The 17,353-nt window shown below is 49.4% G+C and overlaps 1 protein-coding gene across 1 annotated transcript; it reads left to right on the top strand.

Moving 5' to 3' along the window:
• The first annotated feature begins 2,124 nt into the window (after positions 1 to 2,124).
• Positions 2,125 to 16,717, top strand: IL2RB (interleukin 2 receptor subunit beta). The gene is made up of 10 exons (XM_039520912.1): positions 2,125 to 2,539; positions 3,781 to 3,889; positions 4,279 to 4,399; positions 5,800 to 5,872; positions 6,704 to 6,812; positions 7,594 to 7,742; positions 8,277 to 8,457; positions 10,971 to 11,082; positions 12,884 to 12,968; positions 13,744 to 16,717. Exons 2-10 carry the CDS (start codon positions 3,808 to 3,810, stop codon positions 14,572 to 14,574), a joined length of 1,743 nt encoding a protein of 580 aa, XP_039376846.1. The 5' UTR covers positions 2,125 to 2,539; positions 3,781 to 3,807; the 3' UTR covers positions 14,575 to 16,717.
• The last annotated feature ends 636 nt before the right edge of the window (positions 16,718 to 17,353 follow it).

The following is a 17,353-nucleotide window of genomic DNA, read 5'->3' as shown; positions in this document are numbered from 1 at the left end:
CTCCTTTGTGCTGCCAGATTATATGGAGCAGGGCACTGAGGCCCATGACATTCACAGCAGATTGTCTCTATTGGAGACTGGTGTGTTGTGTTCTCCACTGCAGCATTTTGAGCACGAGCTTGATGCCGCCCTGGTGTCTGGACTGTAATGCTTGGCGTGAAATGGTGTCCTTGAGCCCCTGTGACAGGGTGCTCCATGCCCCACTAGGATGGCGTCTCCTCCTGGTCACTCTGGAGAGTAGCTCGCGAAGTCAATGCCCCTTCCCACGGTTGCATGCCATCCTCTGCCTTTCTCTTTGGGTTTGCGGCCCCTCTCTCGCTCCACGAGCTGCTGCTGCTTCTTCATAACTTAGCCCTCCGGCCAGGTCACTAGATGTGTTTTCCCCTTCCGGGGTATCAAAGTCCCTTCTCCCTAGCAGTCTCAGGCAGTCTTCCCTCTCACTGCCCCAAGGTGCCACTCCCTCAGTGTCTGGTCGGGGAAACCGGCCCCATCCTCTACTCTTGGTTCCAGCTCAGGGACCCTCTAGCCAGCAGCTAAGATCTGTTCCCTCTTAGACCTTACTGCCTTTCCCTGAGCCCTTTCCTAACCTTCTGGCTCTCCCTTCCTTCACTGGGTCTGCCAGCTTCACCACTCCCTGCTCCCAGGGAGCAACTGCATGTTACACGACTTTGCAGCCTCCAAACACTCCTCCCTTCTCCCGGGGAGTGACTGCAGCCTTTCCCAGCAGCCCTTTCTGTTGCCAGCTACCTGGCTTTATACAGGCCCCTCCTGTTCCTGCTGGGCTTAATTTACCCTCTCAGGTTTCGTGTGGGGAGTTACACCCCACACAGCCCTCAACCGCAATCTCTGTAAAAATAACCCTTCCTGCTCCCTCAAACCACTGTCTTACTCCTGGAGTCTCTGTATTTGAGGCCTAATCTCTCTCACACCCACTTTCCATGCTGGTCTATCGGTGACAAAGAACTAACCCATTCCCCAACACTCCCTGAACCCACTTGTCCAGGTTGGCCGTCGCAGCGGGAGAATCCCACAAGATCCCTACGTTCTGCTCCCTGAAATTGCCCGTCCTGGAGCTCTCTGTGACTTAGGGTTCATCTCCCAGACCCCTCCGCTCAGCAAAACCTTCTGCTGGACCTGTGCTAACACCTCAGAGGGGCTGAGGCCTGGACGCAGGGAGTGTTCAGCTCAGTGATCACTGCGGGCGTGCCGCAGTTCTGCTCCAACACCACGGGCCATGTTTGTGCAGCCCTAACCAGACAGGAAATGTGATCTGCTGTACTTCAGAGAATGCTATTTGTGTGTATGGGGGACGGGGGGAGGGAGGAGTGGGCGTCAGGGGATGTATGTGCACCACTGCTTGTTGTGAAGTGTGGGACGTTTGAGAATTGGGTGAGTTTGTGTCTATCTGGGTGTGTAGTGGGGGTGGAGGCAATATCTGAGTGTTGTGAAAATGTGCCTGAGTGCATCTTAGGGAATCATCTCTGTGAGGGCTGTAGTGTGAAAGGAGCATTCTGTTCTGGTCACTACAGAGGAGAAGGTGCCAGGACTCCTAGGGCTCTATTCCTGGCACTACCACTTACCTGGCACTTACCACTTCATAACCTCTCTGGGCCATTTGTAAAATGGGCCTGATCCCTGCCTCACAGTTGTGTTGTGGAGATTAATTAACTGAGCCCCTCAGGTGGCAGTCAATGTAGACACCCAGAGCCAGCGATCATTATTTCTGTGGGGCAAGAGGTCTGTTTGTGTGAGTGGCATGTGGGCAGACGAGTTCTGTATGCGGGAAGGATGTGTTTGCATGTGGTGTGACTGTGTGTGTGTGTGAGTGGGGAGGTTGTGTCTCAGGCCCTCTAGACACACAAAGTTGCACTGTCTGAACTACAGGCATGATTTCAAACTGATTTAGTGAAGCTGGTGCAACGTGCGTGTGTGTGGTTGCTTTTAAATCAATTTATGCCTGGCTTATATCGGGGTTGGTACTGGGTATGTGCGGTGGCAATATAACCCAATGTAACTAGTCTTAAACCGATATCAGCATGTCCACGTGTCACTGTGGGCGTGTTTGTGTGCAGGGGGCACAAACCCAGAGATATATCTTTGTGCAGAACTGTGCATAGACCAGTCTTCAGTTCAGCCTAGTGCTGCAGCCTCATACCTGATTCCTTCCCGCCCCCTCTCATCACCTTTACCGTCAGGAAGTGGACGTGGTTTGGGGCTTTTTATTCTCGGCCTCGCTAGCCATTTCGGGACTCCGGCGCTTAATCTCGCTTTGACAGGGCAAGTTAGATGCAGTTTCCTGTGCTCAAGGTGAAGAAACGACAGATCGCTGGCAAGCCCTTTGTGCTTGCAGAACTGCCTGGCTCTGGCCCCTGTCTATTCCCACTAGCAGCGCCATGTGCTGAACTGGAAGACACCCTTGTCCCACCCCACCTCTCGCCATTTGAAGGCCGGCGCCTGAGTTCCACTGGACGGACTCGTCCAGTCCCTGAGGGCCATCTCTGGCACGACTGCACAGCTAAGGAGGCCGTCGCATAGGAAGGTAACGGGGCGATGCCAAGCGGCTCCCACACGGGGGTGGCTGAACTGAGAAGCTTCTTGGAAGGAGTTTCAATCTGACACATTTTTCTAGCTGTTGGCAAGGTCTGATCGCTTGTTTATCTCTGTCTCTCTCTCTCTCTGTTTCCACATCCCTCCTTCTCTCATCGTGCCCCCTATCTCCCAAGAACCGGACGGTTGTTGTTTGTTTGCTCTCTTTCTCTGAACTGAAATCTTTTATCAGAACTGGAATCTGACCGTGCCCCATGGCAGCCCTCTGGCAAGCCGTCACAAGTCCTGCCCCCTCTCACAAGGGTCCAGGGTTTGCTCAAGACCCCATCTCGTTTTGTACAACAAACCCAGGGCTCCTCTTCTGAGCACAGAGAGGGCTATTTCCTCCCCCCCCACACACACCACCATCACCATCCTGGGCAAAACGAGGTGCCATTGGAGGAAAAAAAAAATTGCTGCATGAGTTTGGGTGAAGCCTGGGACTGTACGGATATGGGGAGCGAATGCTCCTTCCAAGGCAGGGCTGGGTGGGGCCCATCCTTGAAGCCATGTGTGGGGTATAGCTCAGGATTGTCCAAACATGGAGACTGGGGGGTGTGAGTATGTTGAAACCTAGCTCTATCAAACATGAAATCCTTTCTATGATCCTAATTTTCCCTGTCCCAGTCAGGTTCTTCTGACTCCGCCCACTAATCCCTAGCCCCTCCACTAACACTCCTGAACACCCAGAAGGCCTCTGACCCCACAGCCAATTAACTACAACCACTCCCTGAAGTCACTAGCCCTTAGTGTTGAAAAGAAACCCCTTCATAATGTAAACTGGGTGTGACTCCAGCAGTACTGTCTGCCTGAGTCAGCAGCCTCCCTGAAACAACAACTCTGAGTGGTGTGCTCTCATATTCATTTCAAGAAGGCATTGACTTTGTTTTCAATTTAAATGCTAGCATTGCAAAGTGTTTCACTGCTGAGCAAAGCACACAAGGAAGGAGACAGGTCAGATTATGGAGATAGGTGCAATCTGTTGAGTGGGATTTCATCTGGGCATCCGGTGTGAGCAGCTTGGGGTGTATGTAGAGCTTCAGTTGGGGGCAGACCTTGGAAGTGCCTCCGACTCCTGGTAATAGCACCAAGGGAGAAGATTACTGCAGGGACCACCTCCACAGAGAAGTGTGGAACTTTGTCATCCTCACCTGTGCTGGGGGTGGGGGTGGGGAATCTTCTTCTCTCTTCCAGTGTGGGCCCCTCCTGTGTACGGCAGGGATGAAGCCTTCTCCTCCCCTTCTGCTTTGCCTCTGGCTGTCCATCCTTCTAGATGTTTCACTGGCATCAAGAATCACTCAGGGTAAGAAAGCATCCCCCTATGTCCCAGCAGGAGAATTAGGGAGGTGTGTGGGTGGGGACACTATTTATCCTTATGTGATATGGGAAGATCACTGCAGTTTGAAGGTTTGTCCATGTCTTGCAACAGGGCAGGAAGCACTAAGGCAAAGCAGCACAAGAGTGACACAATATACAAGTTCCTATTGGGAGTTCTTTGTTTTGGGGCATTGAAGAAGTGAGAAGGGCCATAGGTTTCTTCCATTCTTGTTTGGAGCTGTTCCTTGGATGTTTCTTCAGGGCACTAGCCAGGCTATGAATTGGGCACTGCATGGAACTGGATGATATGATCATTAATGCTTAATGCCTTTGTCATGACAGGGTTGATGTAATGGTATCTTTCTCCATTCACAGGACCCTCAAATCTAACTTGTTTTTATGACTCGCGGGCGACTCTCTTTTGTGCCTGGGCTCCAGACAGGAATCACACAGAAGCACCGTGCCGACTTGATGTTTTTCACAACACTGAGGAGAGGTATGTGGCTGAAATTATTTAGTAAAGCCAGTGAATGTCAGGCTCTAATTGTCATCATGGCTACCTTTGATTCTGCACAAAAAGACCAGCTTCCTTGGAGGTCTAACTCTAATATAAATGTAGGGCCAGATCCTTAGCTGGAGTAGCGTGATTGATTGCAGTGGAGATGCACGGATTGATACATGCTGAGGAGCTGGCTCTCTGGGGCCTCTTCCCCTCTCCCACCTCTAGGCTAATTAAGACCTAGGCCAGCTACTCAAGTGTCACTCCTCTTTTCAGTGGAAATCCAGCTTGAGTTCTTCTTCTCCTTCCTGTTTCTGTAATTGATTCATTTTCCAAAGAGCTCAACTCTTTGTGGGCTGTCCCAGTCCCAGGCCATAGTGTAAGGGACACTAATAACTGGACTGGGGTCTTGCCCATCTGCCGAGAGAGGGGTATAGTTTTAATGGGCCACTATACTCTTCTAGTGAAGGGATGGGCTCCCTCATAGATGTTCTACCTCAGGCAGCAACATGTGGCATTACCTGGGTAAAATATTCTCCCCCCACAATAATATCCGCTAACTCTTCCACCCTTCTCACTTCACCATGCTTACTCTTCCCTATCACCTCCATTACCTGTTCCACGCTGCCCTTGGTGGCTGGCAGGGGCTTGGTGGTCTATAGCTATGGGATTGTTGGTCAGGTGAGGAACCAGTCCCCCTTTGGTGGTTAGGTGGGTGCTCATTTGAGGAACAGGTCTGCTTTGGTTCTTGTGGTTGGTGGGTCTCCACTGTCTGCTGGTGGCTTCCCTGAGACGGTGTGGGTGTATCCACCGTAGTAGTGGGTTCGCCATGGCTGATGTGTGGGGTGGAAAGCAGAGCAGGTTTCCCTTGCATGGGGACGGTGGGTCAGAGCAAATGGGCTCCAGGTGCCCGCTCAGTACTAGGTCTTTGAACTCTGAGCTGGGTGTGGAACTGGGCAGGCCAGTACCAGTGGGGAGGGATGCAGGAGGCAGTTCCTCTTGCAGCAGCAGCTGCCACAGCGGCGTTGGGAATAAAACAGAGTGGGTGGCTGGCAGGGTTTTGCCTGTGAGAGCATCAGGACTCTGCAACTTGCCCCTCTTCCCGGTCCATAATATTTGGAATCTGATGACTTTCTGGGCACACTGTCAAAGCCATCTGTTTGAGATGGGTTTGGGAGAGGGGCTGAGGGTGTGCTCCCCACATCTGCGAAGGGCCTCTGTAGGTGGCCGGCTGAGTTCCTGTTACCATTAGTTTAATTTCATTGTATTGTAGTAGCAAGGATGTCTGGGTGCCTAATGCCTTGGATGGGTGTCTGTGATGATTTCAAATCTAAATAAATAACTACATGCATACAAGCCCCTCCAGCTCAGCAGTATTCTGTTCTTCTCTCTGACAGGAATCTAAAGAGTTGTGAATTTCCTAGCATGGCACCCAGGAGATGTGAACTAGCCTTCCATAAAAATATTGATGTAGGTAACCCAACTGAAATGTACTGGCTAATAAAAGGGGCTGGGGGTGATCGGTATATGGGTTATCTCTGTAATAACAGTGTGACACACAGAAATGCTGCTATGAGATAAAACTTTATTTCCTGGTTCCAGACCCCTGACTTGGGGCAGGGTTGCAAGGGGTTAATACTCTGGCCTCTGACAGAGGTCAGTATCCAGTCACCATCCCAGCCAATCTGTGACAAACCCCAGGAGGTGACACTCTGATATTTAACAGTGTATTTAGCTCCCTTCCTTGCATCACCAGTCACAGCCCATCAAGAACTACGCAGGCCCCCAGTGCCTGTTTCCATGGGTCAGTCCAGAGCTCTGCAGCCTGAGGTCACAGGACAGTTACAGTGCTCACAGAGTTATGTCAGACATGTCAACACAGCCTCCCCAGGCACTGACCGTGTGTACTCACAAGGTGATGCTCTCTGAGGCTGCGTTGTCGTGGCATAAAGACAGAGAAGCTGTGACACAACCTGATTATTGCATCCTGCAGGACTGAGGATACTTAGGAGCAGACCCTGCTACCCCTACCCAGCTTCAATCTGCTTTACACTCCACCCCTTGTGGAAAAAGAGATAACACTTCTTGAATATTTAACTCATCTAATCTCTGTCCCTCATTTCCCCAATGGGGCAAATCTAACACTGCCCTGCTTATTAAGATGTGAAAAGCACTTTGAGATTCTTAGGGTGGGGGGAGTGATGGTTGTGCATTAACGTAGCCTGAGACGCTAGAGGCCTTAGAAATGTGAACAATACATAGTGGGGGGACTAGTAATACTAACAGCAAATTTCCCTGCAGTGTCAGGTCTTCACCATTGTAGACTCACTTCTCCTGACTGTGTCCTGCCAAGCTGGGGAAAACGGGACAACTGTGATACAACAGCAGAAATTCAAACCGTGGGACAACAGTGAGTGTTAATCAGTGTTTGATCCCCCAAGGCTTCAATCTGTGGTTAGATGTGTCCCCTGTGCCACCTTGGCCTTGCCGGGCATCCTTCTGTTTAGCCCATGCCTGATCTCAGGCTTGCCTCATCTCCCTGCCCCACTGCCACTGTATGTTCACTCGGTCATGCCGTGCCACAGATTCGCCATGCCCCCTCCTGTTGCTTCCAGCATGGCACTGCAGCTTCCCTGAGCATTGGCTCTGACATACTGCTTGGTACCAACCACCCTCTGTCCCCAGCCTCGGTGCATTGATCTAGGGATAAGAGCTTCGGCTGTTAAAGCTGTGTCCTTTGGTGGCAACAGTTGAGCTAGATCCTTTGCTGATGTAAATCTATGTAGTGCTACTGACTGCAGTGGGGCAGTGCCCATTTACCCCACCTGAGCAACGGGCCCTTTGTACTTAACGGGAAAAAACATCCTAGCAAGACTACAGATTGCTTGACTCTGATCCTGCTCCACTAAAGTCATCGGGAATTTTGCCATTGATTTCAATGGAGACAGAAGCAGAGTGCCCTGGGGAATAGGAAAAGAGGCAATATTCACAAAATGAATTGTTCAGGATAAATGACTGGGGCGGGTTCACAGATGCGCACACCCAGTGGAACGGCCCGGAGCCCATCCCCGGAGAGGGGTGTCTGCCAATGAAGCCACAAAACACAGAGAGAGCGCAAACCGCTATTGTAGCCTTTGCTTCTGTTTCCCAGGGTGTGTATCCCAGCACCTCTCTCATTCTTCTCTCCCCAGTACAGCTGAGGCCACCTGACAACCTCCAAGTGGTAAACACCAGCGACTCCAGCTGCAACTTAACTTGGAGAATTCCTATTTCCTCTCACTACTTAAACAATAAACGGGAGTTTGAAGTGTGGTGCAGAGATCGCACAAAGCCCCGGGAGGTGAGTGCAGGATCCCAGACTAGCTTCTCCGGCTGATGGGCCTCAGGCCTGTAACTAGTGGAGGAGGCAGAGCCGCCTTACTGCAAAGAACCTGCTATTCCCGCTTGTGCTCTAAACCCTTCCCCAGATGGCTGCAATGCCATCGCTTCAGAGGAGAGGCCAAAGGGGGCAGTGCCTCCTACTTCAGCTTTATCTGCATCATCCGCTTCCAGCATATGGTGATGGCAGGGAAGCAAAGGGAAGTTCTAGTCGGCCCAGTGCTGGGATGAGAGGCATCAGAATGGTGCCCTCCCGGTATGGGACAGAGAAGACTGTGGAGATGAAAAAGGTAGAACGGGACTCCTCCCACTGTAGAGCAGAGGGGCTTTGATGTGAGCAAGAGGTGCCCTCCCAGTACAGCACTGGATATAGGATATGCTGGCTGTGAGAGGCCCAGAGCCAACTCTGCTCTAATTGAACAGCCGAGAGGTGTGATGGTGTGGACTGTGGGTGGGAGAACATAGCAATCACTCTGTAACTTTTACTCCATCCCAGACTGCCATGCTCCTCCCTATCAAGCAGGACCAGGAGTGGGTGAGGATTGAGAACCTTTCGCCTGACTCAGATTATGAGGCTAAAGTTCGCGTGAAGCCAAACCGATATGGCGTGTGGAGCAACTGGAGCAAGACACTCACATGGAGGACAGATCGTAGTAATGTGAATCTTGGATATTCAGGTAATGAGACTCAGAGGAGTGGGTAGGCCAGGGCTTGGAGATAGGTGAGGTGAGAGCAGGGCCAGCCCTAGTCCAAATGGTGCCCCAGGCGAGGCCCCCGTTAAACTTTTGAATACCTTATTTTTTATTGAATGTGTAGGGCATATCACGACTTTGATGCATGATTTGCCTGCATGATTTATCGCTAGCATATAAGATGATACATTTGCAAGCTAGGATCTATAAATCTGTATTTATTCATGCCATATATAAGCAAATAAAAAAATTCATTTCCTCTGAGCTTATAGAAACTTTTTAATTTTAAGGATAACTGAAGTGTACTAACATCAAGAAATTGAACTGTGCACCAACACTGGGTGGGGCAGTATTAAATAGTGTTACAGTGGGCGACAGCCTTAGAATGTTAACTATAGTCCTTTAGTTCAAAAGAAGTAACAGCATATTCTTTTATATTATAACCCCTATAGATAGGAGTTCGATAGATATCTCTGGTGTTTCATTAAATATGTCCTTTATTAGTCGCTACTTACTCTCTTCAAGTCTTAAAACAGAAGTAGACTGTCACAATTACACAATAAAACAAGGTTCACAGTATTGCAGATGGGCTCTCACATCACGTCCCTTCATTCTTATATCTCACTGACTGACTGGCGACGCCCCGCCCCTTATATACCCATGAGGGCATCGCTGACAACATTCTAGGATGTTCAAGGAGAATGTAGTTTTCAGAAATTCTGGAACGTTCCATGAGATTCTACAAAGGTCCAGAACATTCTAGGGGGTTAGTCAAAAATGAATCCCCATACGGAATACCTGAAACATTTTACTTCAAACATTCTATTTTCCCTTTTGTCGCTAACAACAAAAACAGCACCCCAAGCCCAGCACCCCAGGTGCTGACCTGGGTCGCCTGCCCCTAAATCTGGCCCTGGGGGAGAGGCACGGGAGAAAGGGGAGAACAAGAGCTGGAGTTATGTGGGAGCAGGAAAAGTAGGGGAGTGGAGGGATGCACAAACCAAAGTACAATAGAAAGACTAGAAATAGCTTGAGAGGAGCCTTTCCTGTAATCCTAGACCCAGGTCAGGTGAGCAGGGCCTGCTGGTCCAAAGGACAAGAGCTCCAGAGTGAAAACCTGGCCCCATTGAAGTCAATGGGAGTGGGGCCAGGATTCCAGTTACAGACTCCAGTGGAGGCCCCCTCGCTAAGTGCAGCAGAGCAACTCCCTGACCAGGGGAGCAAGAGGCCTGGAAACACTTTCCAGAGGGCCCCTGTAACTTCGGAGCGTAAGTCCCATTTTCAAAAGTGACTTGGGCCTTTCAGGCTTAAGGCTCACTGAAAATCAATGGGACCTAGGCTCCGAAGTGCCGTGGGGCCAGAAGTTTAAATGTCCTTGGGTGCCTAACGCCTCCTGAAATCAATGGGAGTTAGCTGTCTAAACAGCTTCTGCAAAATGTTACCCCAGGCCTCTCCTGTGGGCAGTGCAGAGCAGGGCTAGCTGTCCAGGCCAGTCAGAAGCCTGAGCAGCTTGCAGCCTTGGCAAATACCATCTCCAGCAGGAGTGTCTGGTGAGTCCTCAGCTCCTTGTAGTTTTAGTTTCTTCACAGGAAGTAGGCAGCTCTGGGGTCCCCCCACGCTGAGGCATGTAGTGATATAAACAGAGCAGCTATGTTTAGAAAGGGCAGTGTGTTGCTGTGGCAATCAAACTTTGATAGCATATGATGTCAGTGAAAAGGATTCAGCTACAACCAGTTGTCGTGGCAACTGGGAGCCAAAGTTACCTGAGGTGGAGGAAACAAAGGGATCTTAGTAACATCTCAAGGACATGAAGGAAAAGCTTCTCCAAAGGTGTCCCACTGTTCCAGGGCCACCCAGAGGATTCAGGGGGCCTGTGGCAAAGCAATTTCGGGGGGCCCTTCCATAAAAAAAGTTGCAATACCATGGAATACTATATTCTCGTGGGGGCCCCTGCGGGGCCTGGGGCAAATTGCCCCACTTGCCCCCACCCCGCCCCGCCCCGGGCAGCCCTGCACTGTTCCTCTCTTTCCCCTCCCTCTTCTCTCCTCTGCATCCTTCCCCCTATTCCAATGGTCTCGACAGGTCCAAAACGAGGTGCGCTGGCAGAGGGGACATAGGATGAAGAGTAACAGGAGTGCAGCAGGACGGAGCTGAGGTGCATTTGCAGAGCTGTGTAGGAGAGGGAATAGCAGGGGGGCAGCAGGTCAGGGCTGAAGTGCATGGTCATTGCAATTGTGTGGCAGTCCAGGACAGGAATAGCAGAGAGAGGATGTAGGTGAGCTGTGAGGTGCATTGGCAAGACTAGGGGGGCTCAGATCTGTTCCTAATCACAAAGGCATGCTGGCTGGCAGACTTGTGTGGCCAGTCACCCACTTATCTTACCTGGATCTCAAACCTCTTTGTTCAGAAGTGAAATAAAACCCAACTGGAGTGACTGGGGTTCCCACTTCCTCTGTTCTGGCTGGCATTTTCTAGTAACGCTCTCTCTCCCCTTGCAGAACTTCCCCTGGGAGACCCCCAGCTTACGATGCCAGCCCTTGTGGGGACCATCTGCACCATCTTCTTCGTTGTCATCATTGTCTTGATCATTACCTCACAGCCATTGAAAAGGTAAAAGGGACACAAGTGGTCCTCTCCAGTCCTGTCCCAGGCCCAGTGTGTCTTTCTGTCTTCATTTTCTTTCTCTCAGATGAGGCCAGAGTCTCTTAGTCTGATTTGGAGCCAAGTCATTCTGCCTCTCTGGGTTGCTACTGGCAATGTCTGAAGGGACGCCCTGACGGCGAAGGAATTCAGTGTTTGCACCATGATGCTGAGATACAGTGGCACAGCGTGACGTCATCACATCACCAAGCTCAAAATAGCCACAGGACACTTTCTCTTTGGGCCAGAATTTTAAAGGAACTCACATTGAAATCAACAGGAGTTAGGTTTCTAAATATCTTTAGAAATCTGACCCTCTAGCTGAAATTCACCTTTGTGTAGAAGAACCAGAACAAGGCCTATGCACCTCTTAATCTCTCAAAACAGGGCTAAAGTGGAACAAGAGCAGTGTTTGGATTGCATGCCCATCATTTCTGTTCTAATATTGTTCTTAATCAATGCTGAATGTGCCACACAATGGCACCCGGTACAATAATATAGAGAATAGCCTGACAGCATCATGGAAATTGGAAGTGGCTTCAGATTTAGTCACCTCATTTCAGAAAGGGACACAGCAGAATAGAAAAGGCACAGGGAAAAGCAATCTAAATATCAGAGGGGCGAGGTGCTTCCATATTAAAATGGATTACAGACGGGGACTATTTCATTTGTAGAGGAGGAGAGATTATAGGAGTGTGTAAAATGATTATGGGAATAGAGAAAGCCAACTCGCCTCTCCTGTTTGCCCTGTGTCATAATGCGAGGGCAAGGGAGCACTCCATTTACAACACATATAAACACAGCTAATCCTCTTCCCTTGATGTATAGTTAACCCGTGGAACTCAGTGATGCAGGATAATACTGTGCAGAAAAGGATTAGACATGCAGGAAGGAAAATAGCATCTGCAGTGATGCAAGCTAGTATAAATGTACAAGAACTATCAAATCCTCCTACTTCAGAGCACAGGGGCCAGGAGGAATTTCCCTCACCATAGATTATTGCACAGTAAAGGTGCATTAGGAGACCTTTAGGGATCTGAAGGATTTGGTATTGGCCACCTTGAGAGACAGGAAAAGCAGACCGGATGACTTGGCTCTGGTATGGTCTGGCAATACCAGTGTAGCTTGGTATGTCATGATGGTGTAAGGCATCATGAAGTGGTGCTGCAATGTGAATGCCATACAACACTGCCATGCTGCATCCTGATCACAGGGCACGGAGACTGTGGTGTTGCCATCTCGTGCTGCCATTTCATGATGGCAATGCAATCTCTGCATCACTGTGATGGCAACCAAGTGAGGCACAATCAGCTCATGGCAACCAGGCCTTGGAAACCATGCCAGCAATTTGGACCAAAGATGGCGTCTCTCCCAGCTTGGCAGCTAATGAAAGGAATGGACAGGCCTGGGCAACAGGGAGAGGCAGGCAAGGATGCTGGTGAATGGTGGCATTATCAGCTCTGGGGATAGGGCTGAGGGAAATAGCTTTTGCAATGCCATTTTCTCTCTCAGTTTCTGTGTCCCCAATACATCCATCTGCAAATGCGGAGATTTTCTCAGGCTACTGGTGGGGGATGGGGGATAAAGAGCCCTGGGGCTTGGTTCTCCCTTACGTACACCACTTTTACACCAGCATAACTCCAGTGACTTTAGTGGAGTTACTCTTCATTTACACTGGTGCCAGGGAGCGGAGGGTCAGGCCCCTGGAAGACCGCAGGTCTCCACATCACGTTCATTTCTCTCTCTCTCCGTGTCTCTCTCTCTGGTGAAGGCTTAAGAAGGTGCTGAAGATTTACATTCCCGACCCAGACAAGTTCTTTCCCCCGCTGAGCACTGTGCACAGAGGCGACGTTCAGGTATGGGGACCTGGGGAAGGCGGGCTGTTTGTGGGAGGGGGTCAGAGAAGGATGAGCAGGGAAAGAAGGAGAGGACTGGCTGCCTCCCTCAGGCTGCAGATGGATGGGAAGGACGTCCAGCTCCCAGATCTAGTGTGTGCATCGCTGGACCCTCCAGCACTGGCTGCTGCTGGGGGATTTGCTTTAGTTTTATTTTTGACCTTTCTAAGCTGCCACTTGGCTGCTCCATCTCTAATTACAGAACCGAGAAAGTGCAAACCACCAAACCTCAGAGCTCTGCTCTGCTGACAGTAAGGGCTGAGAGAGCACACAGGAGTATAGGAGAGCTCAAGACTCTTGGAGTCCATCCCACCCTGCCTCCATGTCTTCTTCTTCACTTCCTCTAGCCCCTCCTCCTGCCGTTTGTCATGTTCTCCCCCTTTCACCCTTCAACTCCGCTCTCTGATACTCTCTCTCTTTCTCTATTGCAAGATCCCTTTCTCTTTCCTCCTCCCTTTCCTTATGGAGATCATGCAGGGAAAGCTCTTGAGGCTGGCTCCTTATTTTAAAATGGCTCAGAGCCTGGTGAGGGATCCCCAGGGACCTATTGCCTGTGGAGATCCCAGAGGAGCGATGATAAGGGTGTATATTCTGTATGGGAGATGTCTGGAGTGTATTCATCATGGGCATGAAGTAAGAGACCCTAGGCTTCTGTGTCTCTGCTGTGAGAGTGTTATACTGCTGCCACTTTGAACATAACAATCTCTCTTCTGTGTTTCCCCTGCTTCCCCTTCAGAAGTGGCTCTCCTCTCCATTTTCCACATCTCTCTTCAGCGTGAGCAGTATCTCCCCAGAAATCTCAGAGCTAGAGATAATTCAGAAGGAGAAACAGGACTCCCAGATCCTCCTTCCCAAGGCCTTTCTCACCTCTGGTGCTCCCCCAGAAACCAGTGGGCACTCACTGACCAGCTGCTTCACCAACCAAGGCTACTTCTTTTTCCACCTCCCTGACTCCTATGAGATTGAGCCCTGCCAGGTGTATTTCACCTACGAGCCCTTCACCCGGAAGAGCAGTGGCAGTGAAGATGGCGATTCCTATGGAGCACTCCCCTCCCCAGATCTCTGCATGCTGGAGGACGACCTGCCACTCTTCTCCTCTGGATTTCTTCATTGCATCGAAGCAAACCAAGGTTTCCAGAACAGTTCTTTTGTGGGAGAGATACCGAGCACAACCAATGGGCTTGGGGCACTTCCTGAGGCTCTTCTGTCACCCGAGAGCTCCTCCCCAGCATTGGTATTGGAGCAGGATGAGAAGGTGAATGGAAATGTCACAGTTTTACAGCTCTCTGAATCCCAACAGAAGCCTGGCATGGTCTTCTCAGATATCCCAGGGCTGCCTGACAACGATACCATTCAAACCACAGAAGAGGCTGGGGATGCAGACCCTCAAATCAGTTCCACTACTACTATGGCAGATGCAAGCTCTTCGTTTTCCCAGCCCATGCCTCTGAGGCAAGGTCAAGCTGATGATCTCCACAGGACTGCTTCCTCCAGCCAAGTCCCAAACACTGGGGCCTACCTATCTTTGAGTGAGCTCCAAAGCCAATACAACCATCATTCAGTCTAAGATCTGCCTCAAGAACCTTCTGAGCTTAAGGCCTTCTCTGGAGGGAGAGTTGGACAAACAGACAAATTGTCTGCGAGAACAAGAAGTTGAACATTAGTTTTAACAAACCCAATGGGATTTATCTTTTGAGTAGCATGGAGAGAGACCCTTGTACTTTTCACTGTTGCAAGGGAATGGGACCTTTGGTGGCACATGGAATGAGCATGATCCAAACCTACAACCTGAAGGGAAAGTAAAGGCCTTAATAGGTCAGCTTTGGATTGGGGATGGGTGAACATATGAAGGGATGAAAACCTAAGAAAAAGGATGCTCAGGAAGAGAGATGTGTGCATGGATGGATTCCGTGGTACAGACAACACCATGGATAAGCTGACAGCTTGGTAGATACTGTGGCTGGATGGATACCATGGAAGGAGAACTAGATAGATGAATGGGTAGACAAATGGATAGAGATGAAATTGAGAAAGTCAGAAAGGGGCATTACAACTATTAAAGTACATAGAGCAAATGGAGAAAGAAATTGGATTGCTCTGCAACTCGGCGTGAAGATAGTACCAAACTCTGAGGCTGAGCAGCCAAACTTTCCAGCCCTTAAGTACCAATTTACAGGGCATGCAAGCATCTACAGGGGAATAAACATACTTGAGAAGGTGGAGGTGGTGAACTGCTAGTGAGTGCTGGGAGCTGCTGAGGATGGAGGTGATGGAAGGTGTTAAGGGTGGTCCTTACTGATTGGCCCACGGTTTAGTTCATTTCCTGCATCCTTCCCACTCTAGTCTGTGTGAAGTGAATGTTCTAATTGGCTTGGTCCCAACCAGATATCTGGGTTTGGGCTTGGGTCTTCAAAGACAATTCAAAGCCAGAAATGAGTCAAGTCATGAAAGGGATGTGATAAAAAAACAATCCCTACTATCAGCAAAAAATACTGGGGAAAATTCCCCCATCTTATGGGGTGTGGGGGAAGCAAGCAAGATGCTAGCAATAAAATAGAGCACAACATTTCCCATTCTTGCTGCAATCTCTTAATGAAATCAAAAGTCTCTTTGCCCTACAGACCAAAACCCTGTCATTTGACTGTGATAAGGTATGTGCGGAAGAGTCCATCCCACATCCTGTAGTAAGTGGAAATCATCTAATTGGTAATCCCCATTCCTTCCTTTGCTTGAGGGGAAACATTGCCCAGTTAGCAGTAAAGACAGATAAATCAGCTCCAGATAAATGACTGCAGATCATCACCTTTGCCTAAAACCAAAAATCAGTCCATTAATTTGGCTCAAAAAAAAGTTTGGATAGCATTCTGTAGTGCCTCCATATTTACTGATTTGGGGCAGAAGTGCTGAAATAATCCGGAGAGGTCAGGGATAGGGGGAAGACTGTTGATGTTGGTTCCATGATATCTGTCCATCCACCCCTCTGACTATCTATTGTATCTTTTTCTTGCCATCTTTCCAGACCTGTCTAGACATGGGAAATACCAACCTCATGTTAAAAAGACCTGATCTCACTCACGAGATTTCCAAACCAAAGAAATTTGGATAAGCATCCAAACTTTTGAGGAACTTATCCAAACCTTTAGGAAGCTTCTGTAAACCTTCCGAGATTCACCCAAATTTAGTTCACTGTTCCCCATTTCCACACTAGTGTTGAGTTTCCCCCTTTGTCCTGGTACTCGTGTTCCAGCACCAAAATTATTCACCCGGTTTTTGTTCTCCTGAGTTATTAAATTGAACGCTGTGCTTGTCAGATAAGTGGGTGTCCATTGGGTTTGATTTTGTCCTTGAAAGTGCTGCTGATACTGCAATAGAATGGAGCCTGGCCTGGTTAGCACAAAGAAGGTTGCAGGGAGCCAACCCTTTCCTGTATTGCTTTCTCCAAGCCACTGCACATGTCTCAGGATGCCTGTCAGCCCAGCATCTCAGAGAGACTGGGGATAAAGAAGGGATAACTGCTTCCCAGCTGAAAGAGGACAAGGCTGCTCAGTGTATTTACCGTGCTATTGGGAGCTCTCAAGATGCAGCATAAAGAGTAATAAGCACGGCCAGGCTGGATGCTAGCTTACATGGCCAATGATCTCATAGTGGTTCCTGTGTATTTCTTCATAAGCTTCTTAATCATTCTTGCTGCTAAAATGAGTAACAAAACCCCCCTGCCTTTTTGTCAATAAAATAAAAATTAATGCAGTGTCAAAATAGCACGTTTTTCATTGCCATTTGGTAGGGGAACTTGGATATTCACAAACGCTACTGGTTGGATGGAAGTGAGTTCTCGATGACAGTTCAGGGATCAGGAAGAGGGCATGAGTGGGTTAGCTCTTGGTCACAGATAGTCTGCTGCCTAGACAATGAGTTCAGGGGACAGAAAGGGGATTTGCCTTTAGCCAAAGATTGTTGGGCATTGGTAGATTAGGCTCAGGGAGCAGAAGGGGTATTTTAGGGGATTATCCTTCACTCATAGACAGTTCAGCCATTGAGCCTGATCCAAAGCTAGTATCCTGTGGGCTGCAATCCTTTGGTCTAATTTCAGTGGTTGGGTTTAATGTGAGGGTGTGGCTGGTGTTGGTGGCTATACAGGAGGTCAGATTAATTGTGCTCCCTTCTGGCTGCTTATTAAAAGAATGTCAAGACTCCCATTGACTTCAATGGGCTTTGAATTAGACCCTTTGGACAGCAAATGTAGGGATCAGATAGCAGTTTCAGGGGGATGAACCCTCATTCACAGACAGTCAGGTGCTGGAGTACTGGGCTCAGGGAGTGGAAAGGAGGCATCGGGAGGAATAGTT

This window comes from Mauremys reevesii, linkage group 1, assembly GCF_016161935.1.
Source record: "Mauremys reevesii isolate NIE-2019 linkage group 1, ASM1616193v1, whole genome shotgun sequence".
Classification (NCBI taxonomy): Eukaryota; Metazoa; Chordata; order Testudines; family Geoemydidae; genus Mauremys; species Mauremys reevesii.
This window is presented reverse-complemented; position numbering and strand designations above follow the sequence as displayed.

Excerpts from the sequence above, each read along its gene's own strand:
- IL2RB (XM_039520912.1), top strand. The coding sequence starts at position 3,808 with ATGAAGCCTTCTCCTCCCCTTCTGCTTTGCCTCTGGCTGTCCATCCTT. Across the intron at positions 6,813-7,593 it reads ATTCAAACCGTGGGACAACA|TACAGCTGAGGCCACCTGAC; the intron begins GTGAGTGTTAAT and ends TTCTCTCCCCAG. Across the intron at positions 8,458-10,970 it reads TGTGAATCTTGGATATTCAG|AACTTCCCCTGGGAGACCCC; the intron begins GTAATGAGACTC and ends CTCCCCTTGCAG.